At 41.6% G+C, this 27,916-nt stretch overlaps 4 protein-coding genes and 1 pseudogene across 4 annotated transcripts; 3 read left to right on the top strand and 2 right to left on the bottom strand.

Moving 5' to 3' along the window:
* The first annotated feature begins 1,449 nt into the window (after positions 1-1,449).
* On the top strand, positions 1,450-3,908 carry LOC118334226 (myocilin-like). The gene is made up of 3 exons (XM_035670065.1): positions 1,450-2,091; positions 2,599-2,703; positions 2,826-3,908. Exons 1-3 carry the CDS (start codon positions 1,608-1,610, stop codon positions 3,626-3,628), a joined length of 1,392 nt encoding a protein of 463 aa, XP_035525958.1. The 5' UTR covers positions 1,450-1,607; the 3' UTR covers positions 3,629-3,908.
* A 585-nt stretch (positions 3,909-4,493) lies between these two features.
* Positions 4,494-9,185, bottom strand: LOC118334922 (phospholipid phosphatase 6-like). Its single transcript, XM_035671023.1, has 2 exons — positions 8,659-9,185; positions 4,494-6,327 (listed from the first exon to the last, which is right to left on the bottom strand). Exons 1-2 carry the CDS (start codon positions 9,041-9,043, stop codon positions 5,906-5,908), a joined length of 807 nt encoding a protein of 268 aa, XP_035526916.1. The 5' UTR covers positions 9,044-9,185; the 3' UTR covers positions 4,494-5,905.
* Positions 9,186-9,686: 501 nt separating this feature from the next.
* Positions 9,687-12,895, top strand: LOC118334771 (peroxiredoxin-6-like). The gene is made up of 5 exons (XM_035670835.1): positions 9,687-9,819; positions 10,432-10,588; positions 11,605-11,754; positions 11,869-12,015; positions 12,127-12,895. The coding sequence occupies exons 1-5, from the start codon at positions 9,728-9,730 to the stop codon at positions 12,253-12,255; spliced, it is 675 nt and encodes a 224-aa protein (XP_035526728.1). The 5' UTR covers positions 9,687-9,727; the 3' UTR covers positions 12,256-12,895.
* A 420-nt stretch (positions 12,896-13,315) lies between these two features.
* Positions 13,316-23,134, bottom strand: fggy (FGGY carbohydrate kinase domain containing). Its single transcript, XM_035670704.1, has 16 exons — positions 23,042-23,134; positions 22,493-22,686; positions 21,626-21,737; positions 20,952-21,103; positions 20,586-20,674; positions 20,229-20,344; positions 19,649-19,777; positions 18,401-18,504; positions 17,817-17,924; positions 17,189-17,250; positions 16,733-16,883; positions 15,629-15,703; positions 15,371-15,491; positions 15,105-15,199; positions 14,309-14,370; positions 13,316-13,837 (listed from the first exon to the last, which is right to left on the bottom strand). Exons 2-16 carry the CDS (start codon positions 22,673-22,675, stop codon positions 13,756-13,758), a joined length of 1,641 nt encoding a protein of 546 aa, XP_035526597.1. The 5' UTR covers positions 22,676-22,686; positions 23,042-23,134; the 3' UTR covers positions 13,316-13,755.
* Positions 23,135-27,128: 3,994 nt separating this feature from the next.
* LOC118334551 overlaps positions 27,129-27,916 on the top strand; it is a 1,943-nt pseudogene continuing 1,155 nt past the window's right edge.

The following is a 27,916-nucleotide window of genomic DNA, read 5'->3' as shown; positions in this document are numbered from 1 at the left end:
ACACTAAGTCCTGTGTCCCAGTAGAGCTACTTCAGCATATAGAGAGAATGCACGTGGAAGAGGTTGTGCGCACATTGTGATACCCTGTTTTCTTTTTACAGATTGTGTAAGTCGTTATGTTACATAAGAAAAACACACCTCAGTGGTAAAAACACTGTGGAATACTGGTGAATTTCCATGGGCTGTAAAACAGACAGGTTAACTAGGCAACAGATTGATCTTGTGGAACCAAACACAGATGTGTGCTGCACGCGGCTTTTCAGGTTTCATTGCTGTTGGTATTCATATGAACTATTTTGTCACGGAGGGCAGTCGCAGGACGGTGATTAAAAAAAAGACAAATGAAAAGGACAGTTGAGATGCTTTTATCCCCTCAGAGACCAGAATAATGGGTGTTTTTTGCACACTTGCAATGGGTACACTTGTATTGTGTGATTGGTGCTATTTCCTCTCTCTGTTCGGTGCAGAACCAAACCAGGTCCCAGACGTATCACATGGACACAGTTGTATGGAACACAGGTGGGCCACATGCTTCTTGTAAAGAGAGAAAAGAAAGCCAGATGGGATGATTTTGAAAATAAAAAGGTTTAGTTTCCACTATAATGTGTTCAGTCAAATAAAAATGTATGGCTTTTATGTTTTGCTTTCTCAGTCACGTTTTAAGCCATGCTTGGGGGCGTTGGCAATGTCAGACTATCTGTCAGTCGGACAGCCAATAAGCCCACCACTTTCATCTACACTGACTGTTGGGTAAATTGCTATGAAATTTTGTACAGACGTTGCAGGATGAAAGTGAAAATTGCAAAAAATAGTTTAATTGTTTTTATAGTTTCTATAGTAAAATCTAAGGCAACTCGTTCCAGTGAGAATAAAATCACTAGGAGTTTGGTGATATATGGCTTATTTTGCACGGGGGACTGCTATGATTGGTGAAACTCAAGGAAAACTCCAACCACACCACATCTCCATTCCTAGCCCGACTGTGCAGCATCCTGCCCAGCTGTGGAGAGGGGGGAAGAGTGCCAGCCCAAATTTCACCCCGTACCCAGGTCATAAACTGAGTTTACGGTTAATCACATGTTGGTTTAATAGTAAAACTAGCCGTCACGGAGGAAGTAAACAGCGCTGCAGGTGACAGCCAGTAGACACATAAAGAGATGCTGTCCAGTCAAAACAACCTGCAGAGACATACCAACTGCTGAGATGCAATGAAAAAATTCACTACAGGAAAAAACAAACATAAAATTTTTCCACTGATACTGTGTGATTTGCACATTGTTTGTCACTTTCAGCACACCTCACCAAAAAGAAGGCACACGTGGACCTTTACAGACACTCCACACCCCTCTGGCTATTTCCCTCCCTGCCACACTCCTCATCCCCTCCCACTCTCTGACAGTTAACTGTATAAATATCCTTCTGTCAGCATTGCTGGGATTCAGACACTGACCTGCACTGATCAGGGATACTCAGGTGGGAAGAGATCAGCTAAAGAAAGATAAAATATAAGTCAGGTGGAGACACTCTCTACTGAGCAGAAGAAGATAAACAGTTGCATCCCTGCTTCCCCAAGCCAGAAGACCACTGACACAGTCTCACCCTCCAGAATGTGGCTCCAGATGTTCTTCTTGTGTCTGTCCTGCCTAACTCTGTCCAGCCAAAGCCAGGCCCAAGACAGAGCCTCTCTCCGCCGCTCCAATGACGCCACGGGACGCTGCCACTACACCTTCACCGTAGCCAGTCCAGAGGAGTCCAGCTGCTCCAGAAGCAGCATGACACCAGAGATGGATGGAGTCTTGTCCCGACTCACTCTGCTGGAGGCTTTGGTCAGCCAGCTCATAGCAGGAGTGGACGGAGGCACTGGGACTGGGGTCGGGGCTAATGGTGAAGAGGGTCTTCAGGAAGCTTACTCCCAAGTTACAGGGGAAAGAAACCAGTTGCAGCAAGACAAGGAGCGCCTGAACAGGCAGGTCCAGGAGCTGCAGAGGAGGCTGGACGAGCTGAGTCAGGAGGCAGAGAGCCTCAGGCAGAAACCCTGCCAGCAGACACACATCTCTGGGGGGACTCAGCGTGAAAACAGACCTGCCAGTGGTATGTACATCAGTGAGTAAAGGGAAAACTTATGTAATTACTTGTGTACCCAAAAGTGCACATTTTCTCCTAAACTCTAAAGTTCTCTTTTGGGGGCAATGATAGGAAATCATAGCTCTTCTGTGTTTATGATTTTTTTTTTGGGATAAATGTCTTTGTGGTTGACTTAGGCTATGAAAAGTCTCCCGGTACAACAGTTCAGGTTGCATTTAGCTGTCCCAGGTTGAGTAAGGGGATTGGAATTTACACTCCCTCTCTCTTCTTTTATGGCTTTGTCACTCACGCATGTCTGTTTATGTGCATGTGATCATTCTCAGGATCGCAACAGTATGGTTATTGGGGAACCCGCTGTGCTTTGAAGCAAATAAATGAGACACTTGTGTTGGGACTGACTATGGTTTAACAGTAGCTTACGACTAACATAGACATAAATTGTTATTTTTTGTCATATTCTACTTCAGCATTTGTGTGTAACATTTTGCTTTGTTACACAAATACGTCTCCCAGACCCTGCATATGAGTTCGGGAATGGGTCGTACCAGGAGATGAAGGCTGAGGTTACAGAGGTTCCAGCATCCCGCCTCATTCCTGAGGGAAATCAAAACTCCACAGGTAAAAGATGGGTTTTGCTTATGTTGATGTAGCTCGTCAATATGGTGATGAAAATAAATGCCCTCAAAAGCATTGTAAATGTACAACAAATACCATAAAGTCTAAGTCTCTTTTGTCTCCAGGCTGTGGAGAGCTGCAGTCAGTGGCAGATCCTGTGTTGCACAGGAAGGCGGACAGTATCACAGGGAAGTATGGAGTGTGGCTGCAGGATCCCGAGCCCCAGGGCCCTAATTACACCAACAAGACTGTGTGGCGTATCGACACAGTGGGTGAAGATGTTCGTCAGCTCTTTGCCTATGAAGACATGGATCAATTCTCCCGAGGCTTCCCTATGAAGGTCCTGGTCCTACCAGAGCCTGTGGAGAGCACGGGGGCAACCATGTACCGCGGCTCCCTCTACTACCAGCGCAAACGCAGCCGTACCCTGATCCGTTACGACCTGGCCTCTGAGAGTCTGGCATCACGCCTGGACCTGCCTCATGCTGGTTTCCATGGTCAGCACCCGTACTCATGGGGCGGCTACACTGACATTGACCTAGTGGCAGATGAACAGGGCCTGTGGGCTATATACAGCACAAGCAAAGCTAAGGGTGCAATTGTGATCTCCCAACTGGACCCCGAGAGCCTGGAAGTGAGGAAGAGCTGGGAGACCAACATCAGGAAGAACACAGTGGCCAATGCTTTCATGGTATGCGGACGTCTGTACACGGTAGCCAGCTACACTGCGCCCAACACCACCATCAACTACATGTTTGACACTGTAACAGGCGTGGGACGGGCTGTTGCTGTGCCCTTCAAGAACAAGTACCGTTACAACAGCATGGTGGACTACAACCACGCCCAGAGGAAGCTGTATGCTTGGGACAACTTCCACATGGTCACCTATGACATTAGACTGGGCAGGGCCAGCCATGGTAGCAACTAAAGAGGACACAGTCAGAGAGAAACTGCTGTTCACAGGACTCAAGTGAATGAGATAAAACATATAATCATTTGCATTGAGTTCATGTATGTGATTTTGCATCATTAAAATATATTTTTTTCTATTGTAAATAAGATCTATTGTGGCAACAGAAATATATTCCTACAGTAGATTAATGTAGCTGGGATAGAACAATAAGTTTAGAATTTGTAAAATATTTTTGCTATCTGTTAATAAATGCTCTAATTATTTAAGTTCTCAATAAAATACATTTACAATAACACACTTGCTTGTTTATGTCTTAATTTGGTTAAAAAATCATAAAAAAATATTTTTACTAATGATGAAAGTCTGTGCTACCTGTTATTATCCTTGATCAACGTACACTGTATCAATGTACACTGTGTGGAGAGACACACAGCAGAATGGAATCTCCTTAAAGATCCCCTCCAGACATGTATTAAGACATATACAAATAGTCTGCCTGGAACAATATTATGTCTGTTTTTTTTGCAATAAAAAGGTATATTTTCCACATTAAAATAGAAACAGACATCTGCTCCTTCTACTTTATTAAAAATTGCAGAATCTATGAATATGAAATATGAAGGTCCATTGGATGTGCACTGGTGGCTTCAAGTTTCTACATCACAGTGTATAATTTACATACTGGACTAGGATGGACTTCCAAACTATTTGTGATGTCACAGATCATGCTCGTAGGCCCTTTCCACTTTAAGCAGATGAATGTGAAAACATCTTTTGGTGTCAAACTACACATACATCATTCTGCACAGTGAAGCTCAAACATCACACTGTAGGAACAAAAAGGAAAACATATTTTTAAGTGGAGGGGGATTTTATTTAGCTGTTACAAAATAAAACACCAAAACATTATTTCTCCACGCTCATCCTCTTACCTAATGCTTTTACTTTACTTAGTTAAACTGATGAATTGATTCAGTGTTTCATAAATGATACACAGGTCCTAAAAGAACCGTTCAGGAATTGTAATACTGCAATTAAGGCTTTGCAACAATCATTTGTGTACACACTGCATTTAGTGTTTGCATTGTATCTTCTCCTCATGCAGTGATTCCTGTTCTATACCTGCTGTTTATATAGTAAATATATTTACTATGTATGAAATGTTCGCTTTGTGTGATTTAATAAAGGTTCCATGGAAATTAGTTTTATTATATTAATAAATATGGTCTCAATTGGCTACCTGAGGGGGCCAAATGCACCAACTGCAGCTAACAATGTCTACTAAATGCAAGAAAGCTACTGAACTATAAATATGTAAGCATATGTGACCCAGAGAGCCCTTGACCTTTGATCCTAAATGTTTTCTCCAAAACAGGACAAAACTTAAGATACTATTTGTGTGGCAGCAATAAGCTTACCTACCTACATATTGAGATCAATTCACAGGCGGCACATTAAACAAAACATGCTGCTCCATCATGTTGCCATTGGCAACCATATTCTTGTTATGCACTGCCCTCTGTGGACAACTGTTTGCATCTGCATTATGCATACACATTTTGTTCCACTTCAATCATCCACTGGGAAAATGACATGTCCTCTCTCTGGTTTATCAATTTAAAGGCAAAACCACAAAAAAATCACCACATACTTGTATAGTTTAGAGTGGAATTTGCACTGGTATGTACAGATCAACACTGTAACGGGAGATGGGATGTATTATAATGACAGTCAGGAGACTCAGCAGCAGCTGATGGAAACTTGGGTGAAGTGTGAATTGACTTCCCCCCACTAGTGCCACCACATACTTATATGAAATCTCACTTTAACAGGAAGCAGGGTGCCAGTGGCATTTTCATACAGTAGTTACAGCTTTCATACTTACTCACAAACGTACTCACTGTCTGAAGATATAAATCTACATCTGTAAATGGTACTCATCTTGGCTTTTTATTCTAAAAAAAGGCTCTATTTAAATTCAGCTTTGGTTTCAGCATTGTAAGAGTAAGTCCATACATCATCAGCACCATTGTGCAAACAAGCTGATATGCTACGATCCATCAGTAACTACCCAAGCCATCCAGTTTCAATATTTCCACTTCATTCTTCTCTCAAAAAATTAAAAAGAACACAAAGAAATATACATAAAAACAGAACAAATTATAAGCATACTGAAGTAACTCTGATATAATCCAATAAATAGTCAAATTCACCTTTTTATAACAGCAGGGAATTCCTGAATTACACACACTCATGCTACACATTTTCCCCACACACACACTTCCACCACGCCTAACGTTTCCAATCTGCCATCCAGAGTCCACTATAAGCCTTGTTGAGTCTCTCTCTCAGTCGCATGAGCAGTAGGTCCTGCAGGCAGTCCCAGGTCACCCACAACCTTTCCACTAGACTATATTGGCAGTAACCCATAGCCAAGCCAAAGCCCACATCTGTCACATAGTGTCTGGCAAGCAGCAGCCGGGAAAGGCTCACCAGAGTAGCCCAACCCACCACCAGGACCCGCATGGAAGCTGTGTCCACCTGCTGGGCAAGGAGGAACCGGGCACACATGGCCGCCCGTGTTGCGTGTCCCGAGGGGAAGGAGTAGCGTTCCACAAAGAAGGCGGAGAGGATTTCAGAGCGGTTCTGGGCAGGCCTGCGACGTCTGACCAGAGTCTTCACAGCTCTGACCAGCAGCAGGTCCAGCAACAGAGCTATGAGGAGAGGAGGAGAGAGATGTAACATTGGTGGCAACTCAGCTCACGTTCCCTTGTTAAACATTTTCTTTTGAGAGTAATCTGAACTATCCCTAAAGTAGTTACTTTTCAAACAAGTAAAACAAAGCATGTAATAAACAACCAACATTTGTGTATGTTAATGAATACTGTAACTTACTTCCTTCCTTGTGGTCTTCCATTTATTATATTGTGGTGGTTCGGATTTCAGCCATTTTGTATTATCTGTTTAAGTGCTGCTATTCTTAGAGCTCTCAAAAGATATTTATAATTTATGCATGGTGTTCTACCAAGTAATAGTTGTTCAGGTCCTAAATTATGTTTACACTGAAAAATGGAGCCCATAGTTTTACTTATCTCTGTCCAATATTGCTGCAGGACTGGAGGAGAAGAAAATGAGGGTATGGTTGGCTTCTGCTAACTCCACGTTTTTACACCATATGCCTGGTGATGCCTCCTTAGAGTGCTTTGCTTGGACAGTAAATGTTATGACGAAACAAAGAAATATTCTAAGCATATTCTCTCCAAAATAATGAATCTTTTAAGTTCAAGTTTTCCATGTATTGTTACCTATGTCCTTCCATATTTCTGTTTCTATAGTTAAATTCATTTCCTTTTCCAGCTGAAAATAGCTTTGATTTTTTGATTTTTGAGGCTCATCTTCTAAAATACAATAAATCTGATCTAGTGTATTTTTTGTATTAGCTCTTTAATACAAATACATATATATTTAATCCTATTTTTATAGATCATATAATTTTTCTCTAAAGTAAAATAATCATATTATCATATCAAATTCTCTAAATCCCTTTATCTGTAATTACCTGATTATATTTAATAAAGCCTTTACTCACCCGGGTTTTAAACATACTGTCTGAGTTGGTTTAAATTCTTTGTCCCATATAGTCTCTCTCATAAATATTACATCTTTTTTTGATACCTTTTGGTTTTCTAATTTCTATCCAAGCTATTATTGTATTTTTTTCCTTTACTTTTTTTTTTACAATTGACTTTTTACTACTTTTTACCTCTGTGTCACTTTCTTATCAAAAACTCTTTATATATGGTTCAGAAGTAAAAACTACTGGTTTTATTTATGGTTAATATATCACTTACAAATGCTTTATAGATCTGTTATATGCCATTGCTTATAACTGCTTTTTTGTGGGAAATCCCCTTGGCTGGTGTCTGTCCTTTCTGTTTGATGCAGTTAGAAATGTTAGTAATCCATTATGAAATGCTGACGAGTCTCTCCCTTTTGAATAAGCCCTCACATCTGCAGTTATAATTGTCATTAATGAAGTGTTTCTACAAAAACACCTCTTTACTGAAAGCACAAAATGACAAAGCAAGCGGGGTTTTTTTACAACCTGGCAACCCCAAAGGTGTTCTTATTGATGGCTTATAACTGACCATTGAACTGCTTATAAACATTTATAAAGGCTGCCTTATTAGAAAGTGTTACCGAACTCTAAAGGATTGTTGAACTCTTTATGTGACTTTGGACAAGAGCAGTAAAATACATGTAAATGGTAACAACACCACACTCATTTAATTTCATTTCAAGTTCTATTCTTGACATATTCATTTCTCATTGGTGTGTAGCATTTAAGAACGGTTACACTACCCCCAGTATTTCCAGAACACAGTGGTATCCTATAGGCTATGTGCCAGAAATAGCTGTGGTATTCCACCACAACAGATACAGTATAACAGCACAGGACCTGATCTGAAAACGGTCAGTCAACGAATATAATCTACACATGCAAATAAAGCATCAGCTATGTTGCGTGGATGCCTCTCAGTGGCCACAGATGCCATCAGCTGGGCTCAAAGAAGAAAACTTTCCATTGCTGCGCTGTTGCTGTTTCTCGCTCGGTCACGGGGACGCACAAACAGCCTGTCGCTCTGTTTGGGTGAACTGATGCAGCTTTGAGCTGTTATGTTGTGCTATTTCAATAGCCATTAACATTATTCAGCTCAACAAAGCCACTGATGGCTGGCAATGGCTTTACTTTTTGGAGTTGGCACAAATGTGCGTAATAACGCAGCAAATGTGGTGATGATAACAGGTTGATATATTAGCCTGTAATGTGCACTTTGTATTCCATATAATACTAATGCTGCGTTCAGGAAAGTTGGCCAAATTGGTGTGCCACACTAGCCAGAATAATAATAAGCTGATCATGGGTGGCAGCTCTCTAAGAAGCGGAGACTTAAAATGAATTCATAATTTGATTGCAGGAATCCGAGCCAGTGTTGGCATCTGGAGTCAGTCTTGATAACCCAAATTCAAAACAATTCGCTCACCCAGGGCCAAGTTCAGCATGATCTCCTGCTCCGCCGCACTCTCTCCCCGCAGCAGAGTGTACACGGTGCCGACGAGCCACGGGATGACATGCCCAGAGAACTCCACCAGCCGCACCAGGGGCCGTATGCTGCCCCATGAAGACTCCTCACAGGCGCACACTCCGAGCCTCTTGGACAGCCACAGATCTATCGCCAACAAGAACCGGAGCGTTATGGTGAATATCGGCTGGCTCAGACTGACGGAAAAGTCTTCAGTTTGCGCTCCAGAGGAGAAGTAAGAACAGCTGGAGCCCCGGCGCCGGACATGGCAATCAGATGATGCCCGGTTTCCACACGCAACTCCACGACAACTATTCCGTCTGGACGTTGGTGAGGACATTTTCATTTGATAAAGTAACCGGAGTAACCTCTCCGCCCTTCTTTATCGACCACCTGCGGCCAGTAAACTCTTTAATCCTGCTGCGCTCAGGCGCAAAACATCCTGCAAACTGGAGAGTCCGGACGCAGGGGTTAAAATGTCACCGATTCAGAACTGGACTGCTCTGGTCACGACTCACGTGGCTAAACTGTCCTCCCCATTAACTTGTAATTGAGTTTGAAATGGTATACCTTCCTTTTATACTGTAAATGGGCCATTCCACCGAAATGGTGCTATTTGCATGTTGTAACATGTCAAAATAAAACTTAATTCTTTATCTTTTTTCTGTTTTGTATCTAATAACACCAGCAGGACGGAAAAGGCCCCAATCATTGATTCTCTGACTAAACTACTTAACAATACAGCTGTACTTTCAATAATAATAATAATAATAATAAAATACTGGGTAGGAAACTGGGCCGTGCGTAAATTGGTCATTTTCAAACCTTGGCACAACTGCTCCAATCAAACCCAAAGCAACGGATTATATGAGTCTGAAGGTGGTATATTGTGTGCTGTCCTGTGCAGTCGACAGTGAACGTTTATGTAAATAGAGTGGCCCGTTCACAGGGAAGTTTCCGCCTCCTCTTTCATCTGACGCATACTGTCATAAGAACCGCAGCTGAATACACGGAACACATCACACCGAATATGCCGGGACTGCTGCTCGGAGATGTATTTCCTGATTTCGAGGCAGAAGCCACCATTGGCAAAATTAAACTCCACGAATTTCTCGGTGATTCGTAAGTAGGCTCATTTAATATGGTTCTAATTTTCGGTTACTGATTCGTATTCTTATCGAGAGAGAGGGGGAGGAAGGGAGATATTGCATCCAGTTCCTGTTACTGCTTCTACTTCTGTTTTAGACCTTTGACTATGCTTTATGTGTCATCTAAACTTATAAACCTATAATAGTGGTCGTGCTGTGGCTTGTCAGTGCATATGTCATACAAAAAAAAATATGTAATGTAGTGGACAAATTAATCTATGGCTGTTTGTGATCAGGTCATAAGGCTCTTGATTAGATATTGAGATGATCTTAATCAGAAGCATCAGTAAGCTGACCAGGCCAGAGGTCTGGAAACCTGCAGTCCCTCCACCATGTTCATGGTGCACCATCACACTGCTGACCTCATGATAAAAGTCATTTTGGGTTCACATCCTGTCAGTTTGGTGAGATGCATCAATCAGTAATCCTATTGTGCAACATTAGTAACCACAATATTAAAAGGAGGGGGTGTGATGAGAGGAAACCTGAGTGAGACTGAAAGTTCAGCTTGCATCTCCTCATTACAGAAGCACTGATGCTGACATTACATCTGACACAGCCTCACTAATCTCTCTTTCCATTCCAGATGGGGAATCCTCTTCTCCCACCCCAAAGACTACACCCCTGTGTGCACCACAGAGCTGGGTCGAGCTGCCCGACTGTGCAGTGAGTTCACTAAACGCAACGTCAAAATGATCGCCCTCTCCATCGACTGCCTGGAGGATCACCACGGCTGGACCAAGGTGTTTCTGAGACCACATCTGGAGTAACACACAGAGCTGATATCAGTCAAACTGAAAAGGCATGAGGCTGCCCACAGTGGGTCAACATGGAAGGTTCTCAGAAGGATGTTGTGTAAATGCTGTTGAAGCTGCGGTTACATATACCCTTATATAACATTTCAAATGCTTACTGGGAAAACTTGCATCCAGAAGTTACTGAATGTGAGATATCACAACCTTCCAGGATGTTTTACAGTCATAAAGCCTCAAAATTCTGCAAAACAATTATTTCACAATGGAGAAAACACAATTTTAGCATAAAATTAGATAAGATTATATGGTTGGATGTATCTAAAGTAGTTTGACTGTATTTCATACAGGACTACATCAGTTGCATTTAAGGAAAAGGTTGAATCTAAGCGTTGTTGGTAAAGTTCAAATTAGTATACTGTATAGTGCAGCCATTTTAGGAACAATCTTATAGCCAAATTTTTATTTAGATACATTTGCACTCTACTGTGTGTGCAGCACTGATCGGTAAATATTTTTTTTCCCCTAAATATCAATTAATGTACAGATGAGTGACATTAAAAAACCTCAGTAAATGAGTGGAGAAAAATAACTGATCCAGATCAGCACAGATGCACTGCATGGTACAATTAAGCATTTAACATCCAATCATGCTCTGTGGCATTTATTAAAATGCTGAGTAGACTCAGTTGACTCTGATTTTGCCATAGTATGGTTGCAGTGCATAAATCTCTCATTACAAAGATGAATGCACATTTGAGAGTTCAGTGGTGAAAAAAACATTGGCACTGGTCTACTGAGATGTGGAAAGATGTGATGTGTTCAGATGGCTCATCCTTCGCCATATCCTCGTAAAGTGTGTGACGTACACCAAGAGAATGGTGCGGGCCTGAATGCTTGACCCCTGCAGTGAGGGGATCCGGTGGCTCTGCTGTGCTGTGGGGGGCATTTTTCTGCCATGGATTGGGTCCATCAATGTAGCTAACTACTGTCTCTGTACTAACCAGGACATCCTGGCGTACAACTGTGAGGAGTCTGCCTGCTGCTCGCTGCCTTATCCCATCATAGCAGATAGTAAACGGGAGCTGGCAGTGGCCCTGGGCATGCTGGATCCCGATGAGAAGGACAAAGATGGCCTGCCGCTCACTGCCCGCTGTGTAAGAGTCTTCACAATCAAAATCCAATTTTCCTATTTTATAGGCAGCCTTCAAACTTAATAACTTAGTGTCTTAATTAACCGTCTCAGGCTCCATCTCTTTGTTTGTGTGTAGGTGTTCATCATTGGCCCTGACAAAAGGCTGAAACTGTCACTCCTCTACCCAGCCACCACCGGACGCAACTTTGATGAGATTTTGCGAGTGGTGGACTCGCTCCAGATCACAGCAGGGAAACGTGTGGCCACACCTGCCGACTGGAAGGTAGGTCAAACGCTGGAAGTGTTCTGAGTTGTCAGCAAACATTTCAGCAGCTGACTACAGAACAGCCACGTAGAATAACCTCGTTTTCTCTCTGCGTCTGTCTTCCTCCAGCCTGGAGACTGTGTGATGGTCCCTCCCAGCATGTCTGAGGAGGAGGCTGCCTCTTTGTTCCCAGAAGGCATCTACACCAAAGATCTGCCCTCTGGCAAGAAGTACCTGCGCTACACACCCCAGCCATAAGCACACATAGAGACAGCACAGAGACAGCACAGATATTAAACACTCACTTTTGTCACACAGACTGTATCTTACTCCAGCACCTCTCAACTCTGGACTTGAGTAGGCCTACTGCTCGTTTTTGTCCCTACCAGGTAGATAAACAAACCAGTCCCTGACAACATGTATGGAATGAAAACCAGTGCCTTAAAGAATATATATAGGACTTTTTACTTTTATAAAGGGGGATGGTTTTTGGAAGGGCAGGGGTTGAGATGGGAATTTTCATATTTAATGATAAAATAACAGTTATACAGTACGGCAGAATAAGATGTGTATTGTTGTACTATACCTCTACTTTTAGAACCAGTGCAAGAGAAAGTGATTCATGGTGCCAGTTTACACAAAGGATGACCTAATGAGAGCAAATAAAACCTGCCTCAGTGCTTATTTTATGAGAGGTTTACTTCATTATTATTACAAATGTTTTAATTATTTAGTATTTGTGAAATTGTCTTCTTTCACATACCTGATTAGTATAACTTTGCATTAGTTTTGCCAAGCCAAACAAACGAATTTCAATGAAAGTCTTGTGTAATTACTGCATCTATACTATAATGGACGAGTGTTTAAATGGCATCTGTGTGGGACAATAAAAGATTTAAGGTTGCTCTCTTTCCCCCGTCATTTTTAGACTAAAGAATGATGTTTAGCAAATAGGGAACTACAGCCATGACTTTTGGCCACCACGGTTAGCTCTGTTTGAAGGCGGCTGTTAACTCAGCTGTGTAGGATTTGGCGTTCCCCCTCACCGGGTCAACAGCATCAGTGAAGAGCTTATCAACTTTGATCCTGGGAACCGCTGGCAACAGGCTCCTCTCTGTGACCAGCAGACAGGAGAATTTGAAGAGAGTGGAGGTGTTTCAAACAGGAAATGGAAGAATAACGTAATACAGTGAAGAGAGAAATATGTTTAAAAATGAATGAGTGTCACTACTGAGTTGAAGTGCACTAAATTATATATCAAAAACACATTCGATTGGAGTTGCAGTAGGTTGCAGTGCAAGGCACAAGCACAGTTCTGTTATTTTAATTATTTATTAGGAATACATTTGAAGGTGACAGAACTTGATGGTATTTGACTCTGGGTGGAGGAAGTCAATGGTGTCCCCACATTCACTGCTGCATCCTGCTCTTCATTTTAGCTAAAACAGCAGCAGTGGGTCTAAAAGACAGAAAAGCTCTACAGCTTGTCTACAGGGCGGTCTCTGTTACTGTCATCTGCCAGGTGGTTTGAAATCCTGAAGTCTAAACTGTGCCACCGGTCATACATTCATTGCTAACTAAACCACTGACAGATATTCAACCCCTCGGGGAGTGGTTTTCCTTCAGGTGGGGACCATTAATAACATCAGGACAAGCAGCAAGGTTAAGACGTGTGTTCTTGTTTCCAGTATGAGGATTTGTCATCACTATTACATCAGAGAGAGTCAGTTCCAGCTCAGCCGCCTCCCACCGGTGGTGTCATCTCTGGTTCATGATGGCCTGGTACTCCCTCTGGTGGGCGAACAGTCGCTGGAACACCTTGTACTTTCTCTCATAGAAGCTGAAAAATACATGAAATGCAGAAGATTATACACATTTGATGCATTATAAAAGGTATATTTCAGTTTTCGTTCAGATTTCTTACATCGTGAAGTTCTCTCATAACCGGGCCTTGACTTACAGGAACTTCAATATTATACATTTTGGTTTCACCTTAAATAAAGAATACAATCAATCTTTATCTATATGGCTCGTAATGCATGTTTAAAAGCAATGCAGTTGGTTTCACCTTAGAAATAAAAGCATAAAATATATATTTTATGTAATTGCACGTAAGTATATATGTATAAGACATTAAATATACATTTTATGTAATTGCACGTACGTATATATGTATAAGACATTAAATTCATAGAATAAAAAGGAAAAGGTAGGACATTCATTCCATTCCATCCATTTTACTATTCATGTTACTATCCCAAATACCTTTACAGAAACTTCACCAAATATTGAAAAAATCTCTTTCCCTCACCTCTGGAGTTCATTGTCAGGCTGAACAACTTTCCCCACTTTAGCCATTTTCTCCATTGCCTCCTGAAACATAAATTGCAAAGACAAATGTCACTCAATAAATCATGTTAAGCACATTCAGTTTGAGACCAGCCATGACCCAGTTATGGTATTAACACAAGGTATCGGCAGTGGTTTCGGTGTGGCTGGGTTTATGACTGTAGTGCAGGGCCTCTCTGCTGTCTAAACCTACAAAATCCAGCCAGTTGACTGTATGCAGCTCAGAGAGATCAGACACAACAACTGCCTGCCGTAGTTATGGCTGAAAATGGGTTGACAGGTGCAGCCTAGTCCAAACAATAAGATCTTATTTTTAGTATATCTGGCTTAAAGGCTTGCCATTCTCTTGGGCTACGAACTCTGGTACTGGGACACCGAGGGATGAGAGCTTGACCAAGCAAAACATTGATCATCAGTTTGTAGCTTGTGCACAAATCTTCTCTGTGACTGAGCCCAGCAAAGCCATGTACTCTATACTTTGTGTTTAGGTTCCACCCAGCAGATGGAGGCATTGAGTCAGTGATTCTATCTGTGCTGTGTGTGTACGGATGGCAATAAAATTAGATGGCAAACTGCTAAATATATAGCAAAATAAACACAGTTTTAAAAAGGGGCACTCTACAACACAAGGATCGGACAATTTTAACCCCCCAAAAAAGGCATTTACTACACAAAATCTCAAAAGCCTTGTCTGACTAGGCCCCTGTCCACTCTCTAAATACAGTCTACAGACCGTGTATGTCTGTGTGTCACTCCACCTGTATACTGCTGTAGTCATGTGATGCACATGCACCCAGGACTGCTGCTCCTATTAACACAGCCTCCATCTGGTCAGGCAACACCACAGGCAAACCTGAAAAATCATAATGAAGAAAGTGGAATTGGCTAAAGCCCGAATGGGAGAGACTGTGAAAGTTTTCACAATAGGGTGTATGCTTTAGTAGAAAAGAAAGAAAGAAAGAAAGTTTTGTGTTCCCATTATTTGATATGAAAACTGTCATTGTCCCTTGTAAGTATTTTATACCTGTAGCGTTGGCGTGAATCTGCACAAACAGGGAATTTTTGCTCAAACCACCACACAGGAAAAGGGTTCTGATGTCATGTCCTGCTTCTTTCATGGCCTCCAGAATATGAAGCGTACCAAGCTGAAACAAGAGAAGACGACACAACGGGAATCAGGTTACAAGTAAACAAAGGCAACCTTTCTTCGTACTTTAAGGTACTAGGATGTCAGACTGAAGTCATTTGAAACTTTAAAACAAATAAAACACAGCAGACTCACAGCGAGGGCTTGTATAGTGGCTAAATAGAGCAGGGCCAAGTCGTCCAAGGTTTGGGACAGGGACAGTCCGGTCACCTGCAAAACAATAACGAGTGTAATAATGTCTCAGTGCTGAATAATGAGAGTCACCAGAGGGATGCATTCACTATCAAAGGGTTGGTGAAAGAAAAGCTGTCATTGACGGTCTGATATCTCAAATCATCAGTGATTCAGTCACAAACAATATTCACTCTGCTCCCGGCTTCCTGGAACTACAGATATGGCCTGGAAACAATTGTCTGTTGTGAAAACAACCAATCTCCAACGGTGACGCACTTTAATTTTAGGTACCAAGTTTATTCTTTGCACTGACATCGTGAATGTAAACTGTTGTCAGTGCAATGTTTAAAAATCAAACTCATATGTTATGCAATGAGATTTGACTCTGGGCCTGACTGCGGTGCTTTGTAAAGTTAGCTGCTTCGATTAGCTGCAGGCTAACTGAATTACAAATGGATTTTGTTGCAACAATAGTTTGGGAAATTCAGTTATTAGGGTTATAGATTTATATGACAACACTGATATCACTCTCATGTCTGTGCTTTATGTACGGAGCTGGAGCAGGGAGGCGATCAGCTAGCCTGGCTCTGTCCAAAACTCTAATATTATCCTAAAGCTCACTTATTAACAAGTCACACAAAGTCAAAAATGAGAGTGGTATTGCTAGGTTACCTTTTTCCTCCTGTGTCCAGTCTTTATGCTAAGCTAGGGAATTGTGTCCCATCGTCAGCTCCATATTTAACACACAGATGCGAGTGCTATCAGTTATCTTATTTATCTCTCGAAACAGCAAACAGTCAACAAGCAGCTTTGTGAGAATGCATACGACTAACTTCTAATTATTTACATGCTTTACTGATTTTTATTCTTTATTTATCAAAACAAGAAGATATAACTAAATAGGACCACTTAAGAATACTTTAAAGTAACAAAAGGGTCTGCAGTGACACTGCACTCCACCTCTGTAGGTTAGTGCAATAAATATAAATAAAACCCCATGCTTATATATATATATATAAATAAAACCCCATGCTTATATATATATATATACTCATGTTCCCTCACCATGCCCTTCAAGGTGGGGTCAGCCAGGGGAGACCTGTTCCCATGGAAGTCTGGCCACACGTGCAGACCGGAGGCCAACAGGTCAGCAGCAGAATGGGAGTCTGCCATTGAACTCAAGTGGCTGTTCAGGTAGCTGTAGATGTTCTCTGATCTGGGAAAAATTACAGAAATCAAATGGGTTACAATTAACATGAATGAATAACAGCTTGTTGTAGTATATTGTTGAAGTGTTGTATGAACTATATATGAGAACATTTTTGGGTCATTCTAAGTAAATGTTAAGAAAATCGAACAATGAAAAAATAAATTGCATTATTAACTTAAACTTCCATAGAATATTTTAACCTTAATAAGCTTTTAATCATCCCAAAGCTTACTCAACATTATTAATCATCAGCTGAGCAGGGATGACAGCTATACTAACAGGGAAGCGCAGCACTAAATGGATCAGCTGACCTCTGCCGTGCCTGTTCCCGGAGCTGGGTGTATGCAGCGTGGCCCTTCACCATGTGGTCAATCTGAGGGAGGAGAGAGAGCAACGCAATTCAACAGAAAGCATTACAGATGACACAGCTGATGACACAAAGGCGTGTGAAGTTGCAACTGATGATGATATTTTCATAACTGATTAATTTATCAATTATGTTCACTTACTGGTTAAACATTTGATCTATAATTTACAGGAATGAAAAAAAGAATCAAATCATCACATTTAAAAAGCAAGAAACCAGATAATATTTGTTGTTTTAATCATGTAAATGGCTGTCAATTCACTTTGTCAATAATTAATTTCTCCACTGCTGAAATGATTGTGTTACGGTGGCCTTTCACATCTCCTCTTGTGTTTTGAGAATCATAATCATAATTAATAAATAAATACATATAACACCTTGCCTAACTTGTTCCTAATCCATGAATAGTTTCACAAACATTGTTTGACAGCCTTATATTCACTACAAAGGAGACAGCTTTTAAACACTGTTGTCTCAGTGACCGGATGTGGTGATCTGGGTGACTTTCGGGAGCATTTACACGTGGATCGCGGGTCAGTTCAACCATGTATAGAGCTTTACAGTGGACTCACCAGCCTTCCTGTCGCGCTCTGTCCGCCCTCGTTGAGCCACACGCCAGGCACCATGGCAGACAGGCAGGGCCCCCACACGCCTGGCACAAACAGAGGCTGCTCACTGATCTGACACGTGAGGGGGAAAATGAAATGTGTTAGTTAGCACTGCAGGCTAACGATGATTTTACATCTACAAAGAGATAGGTATGGCACTAGTAAAAAGCTAAAAGAAATACTTGGAGTGTTTTAAATGGCAATGGTAACCACTACAAGATGTGCCAACAATTTGCTTTACTACTCACAGTTACTGCGGATGATGGGAAAGATGATTTATTAGACTACTTTTAATAGACTGCATACCTGTGTATTAGTATTAGCTACATTTTACAACACCCCAGAGTTGTGAATTCTCAGGCTGTGGATATGTGATGAATTATAGGAGGTGTTGTATTAGTCATACAGTGGCATTCTCAAAAAAGTGCGCAGAAAAGGTCTTATGGAGTTGACACAATATCCTACAATATGTTTATAAAAATAGCACATAAGAATATTCTATACATAAGTTGAACTGAAATATACAACAGGAAACATAAACCACTCACCGCCATGTGACAGGTTGACGTACCACAGATCATCGCCATGCGTGAGGTGATTGGCTGGTCCTCACAGGGCAAGTGAAAGTCTTTAACATCTGCACCGATCACACCTGGGAAGAGTAAAATGACACATTTTAATCATTTTTAATAAACATCAGGATTTCTGTTTTGCCCCACATGAATATTTTTTGGTGTTACCCAATACAAAGTTTGCAAAACTCCTGTTAAAGCCCCGTCAGGGACTAATCAGAATGATTTGTAGCTTTAAAGCTTTAAAGCCTTTTGATGTGGTTCTCTAACCTTCACATGAGATTCAACAGTGACACTAACTGCTGGAATAATGTTTGTCAAGCTGGTTTCAGTTTAAGGTGGAAGGTTCATCTATGCACGGGGGCAAGGGGTGTACATCACTGTGACATGCACAACAACTAAAAGTGCAGAGTGTTTTAACCTCTGACTGGTGCAACAATGTGTGATCGGCAGAGGTCACAGACAGAAGTCAGAGGTCAGAGTTCATGAGTGGTTTATCTCCGAGAACAAAACCAGATGGACAGGATTTCTGAACCAGAGGGAAGGTCTACTGCTGTCCTGAAGCTTACAAAGTGCTCACAGATACAGTATACAGCAGCTTTAATTTGTAGCTTTACAAACACACCTGTTTGCTGCGTGTTATTGAAATTTTGGCCAAAATATTAAAGCTGGGTGAGTTTTGGTGGGTTCTAATATGTATATTAGTTACTGCAATAACCCTGCTTCAGTTCTAGTCAGGAATGTTTATCATACATCATCGTACCACTACTGCTGTTAGCCATCTAACAAGACAAAAGACAATCCTAAAATTAATGTCAGTTTAGTTTCCTATCAGAAAAGGGCTGTCTGAGACCAAGGTAAAGCACTGAAAATATTCTAAATAAAGACATAAGATTTTGTTAGCTGGCTAAAATAGCAGTACATTGCTTAGCTTCCACGCTGGTACTCCTGTCTGTCTCTCCAAACTTGAGGCGTGCCGACCGCCATTAACTGTAGACAATTCCTGTTTATAGACACAAACATTACATCTTCTGCCACCTTTCTAACTTGGCTGTCTAATGATGACACCAAAGTTGTTTTATGGTTATAAGAGTTTATATTTAAGTACTGTAACTGCTATCTCTAAAAGTCACTTGGAACCTGCAAATTACCTAATGCACCTTGGAAAAAAATAGATATATTCGGCAAAAGATTGGATCAATAAACAGGTTTAGGATGTAATACCAAGGCCTCCAGCGTGAGCATCAATAAGAGAAGCACCAACTGCAGTTCCTGGGTCCAGTCCCAAATCTGCTGCTGCCTCCTGGGTGAGGCCGTCTCCTAACGGGCTCCCTGGAGGACAGCTCACACTGCCTGGATAACAGAAAACAGCACAGCTTAATTAATATTTCAATTAGAGCTGGGAGCAATACGATCCAACATTGGTATCGGGTGCTGATACACTCCTAATTCACACTGACGTCACCAATCCAGATTCCATAGTCTGATGTTTTTATGAATTATAAAGATAGAATTTTAAAGCCCATAGCCAAAATGTTATAGCACAAATCAATGAATTAATTAAGTAGTAATTAAACTGTTAACAAGTAATATCCAGTCATTTCAATTTAGCGTTTAATAGATCCATATCATTATAAAAAATAAAATACAATACGAGGACAAAAACATAAAGATAATCATTGCAGAATAATATTTTAATTCTCTGTGAAGTTTCTTAGCAATTTTTTTTTTTGATTTTCTTTCTCTACAATTAATTTGAGCTCATTTAAGCTTGTCTGTTAATGTTTTTTATTTATTTTTTTACCTATTTTGGAAAAGTCATTTTCCAGGAGATCCTCCAGTCCAATGCTGGTCCAAAAACTGGCATCCCATCCTTCTGGAGGGCAATAGGTCCACTTACACACCAGAGTACATAAAGAGCTGCGAAACATTGCAGAACAGTGTACTTATAGTGTACACTGTAACAATACAGTATCAATAATATCATGGTAAAAGGCACATTTCTTAGAAAACGGTTTGTCCGTGATATAAAAAAAAAAAAACACATTTCTTGGAATTACCCCTGCTATAGAGGACAACCCTATTCTTTCTTTTGAACAGACATTTGATACAAGGATCATGTATCACACAGTCACAATGACCTTAATCCAACAAAGCTCACCGTGTCAAAGACCCTGTTGCCTTCCAAGACAGGAAGTCTGGAAGGTCGAAAAAGTGAGCAGCTTCTTTCCAGCAGCTTTCTTTTAGATTCTGATGAAAAGACAAGAGAAATGTGTGGAAATTAACCTCTGATCGGTGATTAATAACAGCACATGCATGTACCGACAGACTTTAACGGAGAAACCACTTTCAGGGAACTCTAACATGTTTTGAAGCTTCCATCTATCAGATACATCCCAAGATAAAGGAAGGTAAGGATAGAAAGCTTCTAAAACAACACCAGGCACATGCTTACCAGCCAATACAGAGAGTGACAATAAAACATATAAAGATCAGTGGTCCTGTGGTGACCTTGCTCACCTCTCACCTCTTTGAGCCAGAGCAGCTTAGGGGGTTGCATCTCTGGTGACATGACCCCTCCCACCCGGCTCAAGACCCCGTGGCCAGTGTTTGTTATACGAGCGGCCTGCTCTTCTGCACGATGGTCCATCCACATCACCACGTTCCTCTGTCTGTCACCTGGGAGAGCAAAATGTAAACACAATATACCCAATAGCTAATACTGCATGGCTGAATATCCCAGGTGGGATTCTGAGATTAAACTGGAATGTTAGGAGATGATAAACAACACTGTTTTGATAGATATGTAAAATATAGGCTGCATATAATCAACCTGAGTATCTGAGTAATGACCCCTGTGTCCAACTTGTTTAACTTAAAAAGACATGAAACCCTACCGTCTTTAGGGGTTCTGCTCTGTAGCTGACCCTGACCTTTGACCTCACTGTGGAGGAGGGGATTTTACCTTCAGGGATCAATAAAGCATCCCATTACATTAGACTAAAACAACTTATCTAAGCAAAACTCAAAAACTGAAGAAACACTAAAAGAAAGTCCATTCTGAAAATGTTCAATAAGCATTTCAAAAACATCATTAATTCTATCCATAATGTGTACTTATGTGTATATTAATGGTGCTTTACAAGATTTTCCTGAAGCAAAAAATGAGGTCAGGCTAGCAGAGAAAAATGTTTGACTCACCATCCTGACTGACTGGCACAGGCTGGAAGCTTTGGTCCAAAACCACAAGAGAGCAAGTGGCATCAAAGCCAATCCCTCGTACCTGACTCCTCTCCACACTTTGTGTAACTCTCTGGAATAGATATAAAATATAGTCACATACAGTCAATGCTTTTACACATAAGTAATATCCATGGAGTGATTGTGAGAGAGTGTGTATGAATACAGGCACTGCATCATAGTTCAACATAGGCTGTGTGTGTTTACTTGTACCCCAGGGTGTACCTATGCAGTTGCCAGGGAGGTACATGGAAAGATTGCTGATTGAAGTAGCTCAGCTGATTTGAAAACAGAAACTACTGAAAACCACAGATCCACATATTTGTGTTTAACAGAAGAGTAAACATCCTAATAGAATTAATTACGTGTGTGATGCTCATGTTTCCTAAATTTACTGTCACAAAAACCAAAAAGTGCCCAACTACACTGACTATGCACTACAATGCACAGCTCCCACCAACATGAGGCAGTGCAAATGAGCAGAGAGGTTAAACTAGACAGCTACTAGCAGAGAAATGGTAGAAAGAGTAAAAGTATCATTTATCATTTATAACTAGCAGAAAGGTTGTAAGTAATGAGTAATGGATACATGGCTGAAACCATTATGGATAAAGTTCAAAACAGTTAGATCAGAGTAATGGATGAACAGTTTAAGTTATAAATGGTCCAGCTCCTGCCAGTGGTAGCAGTAGGGATGCACACATGACCAAACCAACCAAACAAAGAAAATTCAACTGTATGAAAACATAATGCAACCATATGAACACATTGGGATCAGTAGGTGGGGTCTGTGATGGGGTACCAACCACTGCTCTGAGGTCAGCCTACCTTTACAACTGTGCAGCATTTCTCCCAGATCTCAGAGGAGGACTGGACGTAGTGGTCAGCCTGGGGCTCCCAGATGCTGATGGGCTCCTCTGCAGTGCTGTTCAACAGGCCGGCCCTGCTCACCAGTGCAGCCCTCACACTGGCAGTGCCCACGTCCACTCCGACATAGTAGACCTCTGCCATGAGGAGAGGAGCTGGGTGTAGGGGGTGTAGGGGGGGGCAGAGGGGGCAGAGGGGCCAGGAGTTGATTATTAACCCGCTTACACTGTCAATGTTTAGTGCACTGTTTCGAAATAGGTGCAAGCAAACGCAGATATTAACGCATACATAGCGCATATGTGCTTTTAATTGCGGATCTGTTTCCAATGTGTTGCACACACTGAACTCCTCAACTGAGCATGATAAAGCTAAAGTGCAGCAACGGCAAACACACAGAGATGTTCCTCCCAGCAGTGAATTCCTCACAGTAACATTTCTAATGCGCACAGCAGACAGTATCAAACATACAGAGCATGCGTACAGCAGCTAGGACTACAGCTCCGAACTTACCGCCAGATCTAACTCTTATTTCAGCGCATTAAACATCCCTTTGAGTTTCTGACCAGCGTACTTTGAGCTGGAGACGGTGGCTGCGACGGAAAGCGAAAGCGGCCAAAAAGGCCAAAGTCGACCTTTTTCCCCCAACTGAGCCGTACTGAGCCCGAAATAAAACAAGTAAGCAGCATGAGTTGGTTATTTGAAATGATCTCTCCGTCTTTCTTTCTGTGCCTTCTTATCTTTGTAAAGTCCTGTTTTTAGAAACTATCGGCCGTGGAACCATCACTGCAACACAAACATAGTCTCAATCATCATATAGTACATTACTGTCGGATATGGGAATGTCATATACTAGTAAATGACTCTGACAGCTAAGTCCTAACAGAAACAGGTTCCATTTAGTTAAAGTAGCCCAATAGGACTTATTAAGAATAATTCATGACAGGATCAAAGGGTACTGGGGAAAAAATACATTTATCAAACAAACCCCAGTAGGCAACTACCCCGGCCGCAGACCACCAGGGGCCCCAACAGCCCCAAGTTTACTGCATAAACATGTACATGTACTTGGTTTTATAATCTTTCATAGAAATCCTCAACACTAAAGCACAATATCAACTTAGACACAGCCCTACATCATTCATCTGATAGTGTAACCTGTCTGAGTCTAGTTTAAAAACCTTTATTTTTTTAGTTTATATCATTTTCTCATGATGCATATTACTAAATAAAATTGTGTTCAATCATTTAACCACAAACTGACACACAAAAAAGGAGTAAATTAACATTATTGCAGCATGGAAGTGCTGGGTACTAACTCAGCTCATTAATATTGCATTATATCCAAGCAACCTGCCAAGGGCAGCAGCTACCACTGAGGACACCGAGATCGTCCTTGGCAATATTGAAAGGCTATTTAAAAATAAATAAACCGATTTTTATATCCTGAAACACTACAAAACTACTAGACTACAAAATTCCTCAACAATTGTTAAGACTTGTGTGTTTGAGCAAATAAGTAAAGCCACCACATATAGTCTGCTGTGTGCACTGCGCTTATCAGGAACCCATTAACATCTGACCTGTAATACCATCCTGTCTCTCTTTGTCTCTACCTTGTCTTCTCTATGTAAACACATTTATTTAAACTAATTCCCCATGTACACTTAATATACACTTAAATAATGAAAATATTAAACTAGTTTTCTACAAGACAGGGCCTCAGGATTAACCAATAATGGAGTGCTTTTGTCATTTCAGTTGATATTCACAAAACAATTTACACTCTTTATCAACCAAACTAAACACACCGCGACCCGTACCCGTGGCTTTTGGACCCCATGACGGTCTGAGGCCCCTGGGCAGCTGCCATGTTGATAATCCACCTATGGAAATATAACTTTTGTTGTTGTTTGTCTAGATGACACCACCCTTTGCAGGATTTTAAAATATTTAGGACACTAGCATGTCTGTTATATTGAGAAGCACATGTGTAACATTAATGATGATTCTGTTACATTTAAGGGTTTCAGTCATGATGCATGCACAATATAAGACTTGTGGAACTGGCAAAACTAAATGCACACAGCCATCGTTAATGAAATTAATAATTGTTAATATTGTTAAGTACATCTGTGCTTTTACTGCTATGCCATGTGAAAAAGGTCTATGAAAAATGTAACTACATGAATTACTAACCATGGGCTGAATAAATAAACACAAAATTTACTGTAATGGATACTAATCTGTGTAATTTCAGGGCTGCAAAATGGGCTTGCGAAAAGGCAGACACGGTAACCTGCCATCAAAAACATTTGACATGTCAAACTTTCTAGTCTGCAGGTCTCTTTACTCTATTGTGTTCTTTTCTCAGAGGAGATCAACAGCTGTCTAAAGGAAGTGGTGCTGGCTGTGATCAGCGTGTTTGGACCAGGAATGATCAGCGGAGATGGAGTACAGAGAAAAACCAAGCAGCAGGACAGGAAGAAACAGATGGTCTTCAACAAACACTGCACGGACAGTGTTTGAAATCTCATCTGTCTCTCTCTCATTGCTCAGTGTGTGTGTGTGTGTGCGCGCGTCCCTCCTGTCCACGCCTGAAGGTAATCAAAACTTTGCTCTGTTGATACATCAACACATGCATATATAGCCTTTCTCTGTGTTTTGCTCTCATGAAAGAGGGAGTGTTTCCACGGACCCTGGACTGTCCCACCTCTGTACAACAAAAGCAGGCCTGTTGGGAGGCAGGCAGGACCAGCTCCTGATTAGAAAACTTCATGCTGTGGAAACAGCTGGCCCGGGCAGGGAGGAGGAAAGCGCTGTTATCTCAAAGCAACGCCATCAGGCCAGCAGAGGGGAAAAGCTGACAGAGAAACAGGAAGCACGGCCGGGGCACAGCGGTTTGATAGGAAAATACTCCTCGGTGGGGCTGAACACAGGTGTACAGAGAGAGACAAGGAGAGAGTAAAGTGGCTCAGAGAGTTATTGGCACATTGGAAGTTGCTATTTTCTGTTCAGAGATGAGGAATGCAGAAAGACAGAAAAAATCTGAGGCCTTTGTTTGTCCTCATTACTGCTGCGGCAATCGACATGTTTCTAAAGCATTCCAGCTCTGGATTTCCACTTCAGGGTGTCAAATACTTTCAAATGGGTGTTGTGCGGCTGTGTTGTGAAGACAACATGTCATCTCAAGAGTGTTGACCTCAGGCAGCTCTGGTTCTCCCAGGCTGTCTGGGGCTGTTAACTTATTTATAGTTGGCTTGAGGAGAACATGTTGAATAATACAATGGGGGAGGCCAGACACACTGGACTGCAGCTGTACAGAGCCATCGGCCATCCTTTAAGTGCAGCTTCATATTTACCTATGAGACCTACGGGAGGAAACAGCAGATTATAACCACTTACTATTATTATTTCCAGCACAGGAAGGTGATCGTGCAACTCAAACACACGCAAAGATCAAGTGGCCAAGTTTTAGGGCTAAATTTAGTTTTTATTTAATCCATACATTATATTCCCCTCCATGTTTGCTCAATTCTGATTGACACATGTGACCAGTTTAAGATTCTGTTTGAATCATAGTGTGAGCTGATTGTTTGATTAAGATAAGGTTTATTCATTCAGAAGGCATACTTCCTGTTCATCTATATCTCTATTTATATCTCTGTTTACATGTACATATCTATGTATGCGTGTGTACAGTAAAATAGAGATATGTGTGTGTATATATGTATGTATTACAGCTTTACAGTAACAATTTGATTTATGTAGTGTATACTGGTTGTCCACATCTGTATTTCCATACCCACATGTGCTTGTACATGATGACTGTTTATGTTTGTTTATCTTTGTTGTTTATATTTCTTTCTGTGTTTGGCCCCGTGTGTAAGTATATTGAAACCTACTGTCATATTTCTTGTATGTGTCATACTTGGCCAATAAAGCTGATTGTGTTTCTGAGAACACATATCCTCCTTCTCCTCTCTCTCTGCAAGAACTGAGAAAGACACTTGCATGACAATGACATTTTTAAAATGTGTGGTTCTATACAGCAAAGCACTTCCTGGCGAATGTATGACCTCATTTTCTTTCTTCTCCCTCAACCCTTTTAAGTGCTTTGACCAGCCAACAGCACTCGCTCTCTCAACTGTTATAACCACATGTATGTAGACAGCTTTTAGATTGCATGTCTCATTTGCATTTTGATAATGAGGTAATCATCTAAATGTGCTTTTATCTAATGATCTATGAAACTTTACATTCTGTAAGCAGTATGTTCCCGGTCGAAAACATCTCAATCAAAGAATATCGATTTGCTGTTGTGTGTTAATCAAGGTTAAACTCTACGTCCATCTGGAGCAGCCTTCACTTCGGGATGGGTAACTAATAATTGAGCGGGTAACTAAATATTCAAAAACACTACGTAATCCCAGAGTACATTGCTCCACTGTCTGCATTACCTAATCCCATAAGCCATCGCGGGGGGGCGGGGATATGGCTAGTTGTCAGAGCAACCTGCATGTCATTAGACATACCCCACCCACCAAATCATCTCCAGCCAATCAGAGCGCGTAGAAATGACATCATTGTTATTTTCAGTAGAGCTGCAGCTTAGAGGTGGATAAAGTTCGTCTCCACGTTGGAAGTGATAGAAAGTATTATCCCTATTCAGGCTCTGTTTCTGGTTTTGGGGGAAGGAGGTTAAATCAAAGCGGATACTCGAGGTGTAAAAACACTGACCCTCGGCGGCGGGACAGCTACGGAGGGTTTTTTTTGTTGATGACCGCGACGCTCACAAGAGAAAAGTTTTCTCAGGACGCGAAGTTGTCAAGTGAGTTGAACTTCAACAATAGGCGGACTCTGTCACAAGACAGTTGAGAGATAGGGAGTCACAGGACATATGTGACCAGCTCAACTTCTTTCCTTTCATGAGAGTAGACCTCCCTCAAGGTAATAAGAACTTTATGTCCAGAAAAATGGAAGCGACTTTCTACGACGAAGCCGTGAATGCTTCCAACTCTCAGCATGACGGGACGACGGTGTATGGGTTCAACCCCAAAACCCTCAAACAGACCATGACCCTGAACCTAAACGACCCGAAGAACTTCAAACCCCAGCTGAGCTCCAAGGCCCTGGACATCCTGACGTCCCCTGATGTCGGGCTGCTGAAGCTGGCCTCGCCTGAACTGGAGAGACTGATCATCCAGTCCTGCACCGGGCTGACGACTCCCACCCCGACCCAGTTCGTCTGCCCAAAGAACATCACAGACGAGCAGGAGGGGTTCGCTGAGGGCTTTGTGAGGGCACTGGCTGAGCTCCACTATCACCAGCAGGGACCCGCCGTCCACCCCGACGCACAGGCCGGCGCGCCCAGCAGCATGGCCCCCG

Source organism: Morone saxatilis, unplaced genomic scaffold (genome assembly GCF_004916995.1).
Source record: "Morone saxatilis isolate NCDOM2014 unplaced genomic scaffold, NCSU_SB_2.0 Contig23, whole genome shotgun sequence".
Classification (NCBI taxonomy): Eukaryota; Metazoa; Chordata; class Actinopteri; family Moronidae; genus Morone; species Morone saxatilis.
Note: the sequence above shows the minus strand (reverse complement) of the source record. Positions and strands in the feature narration are given on the sequence as shown.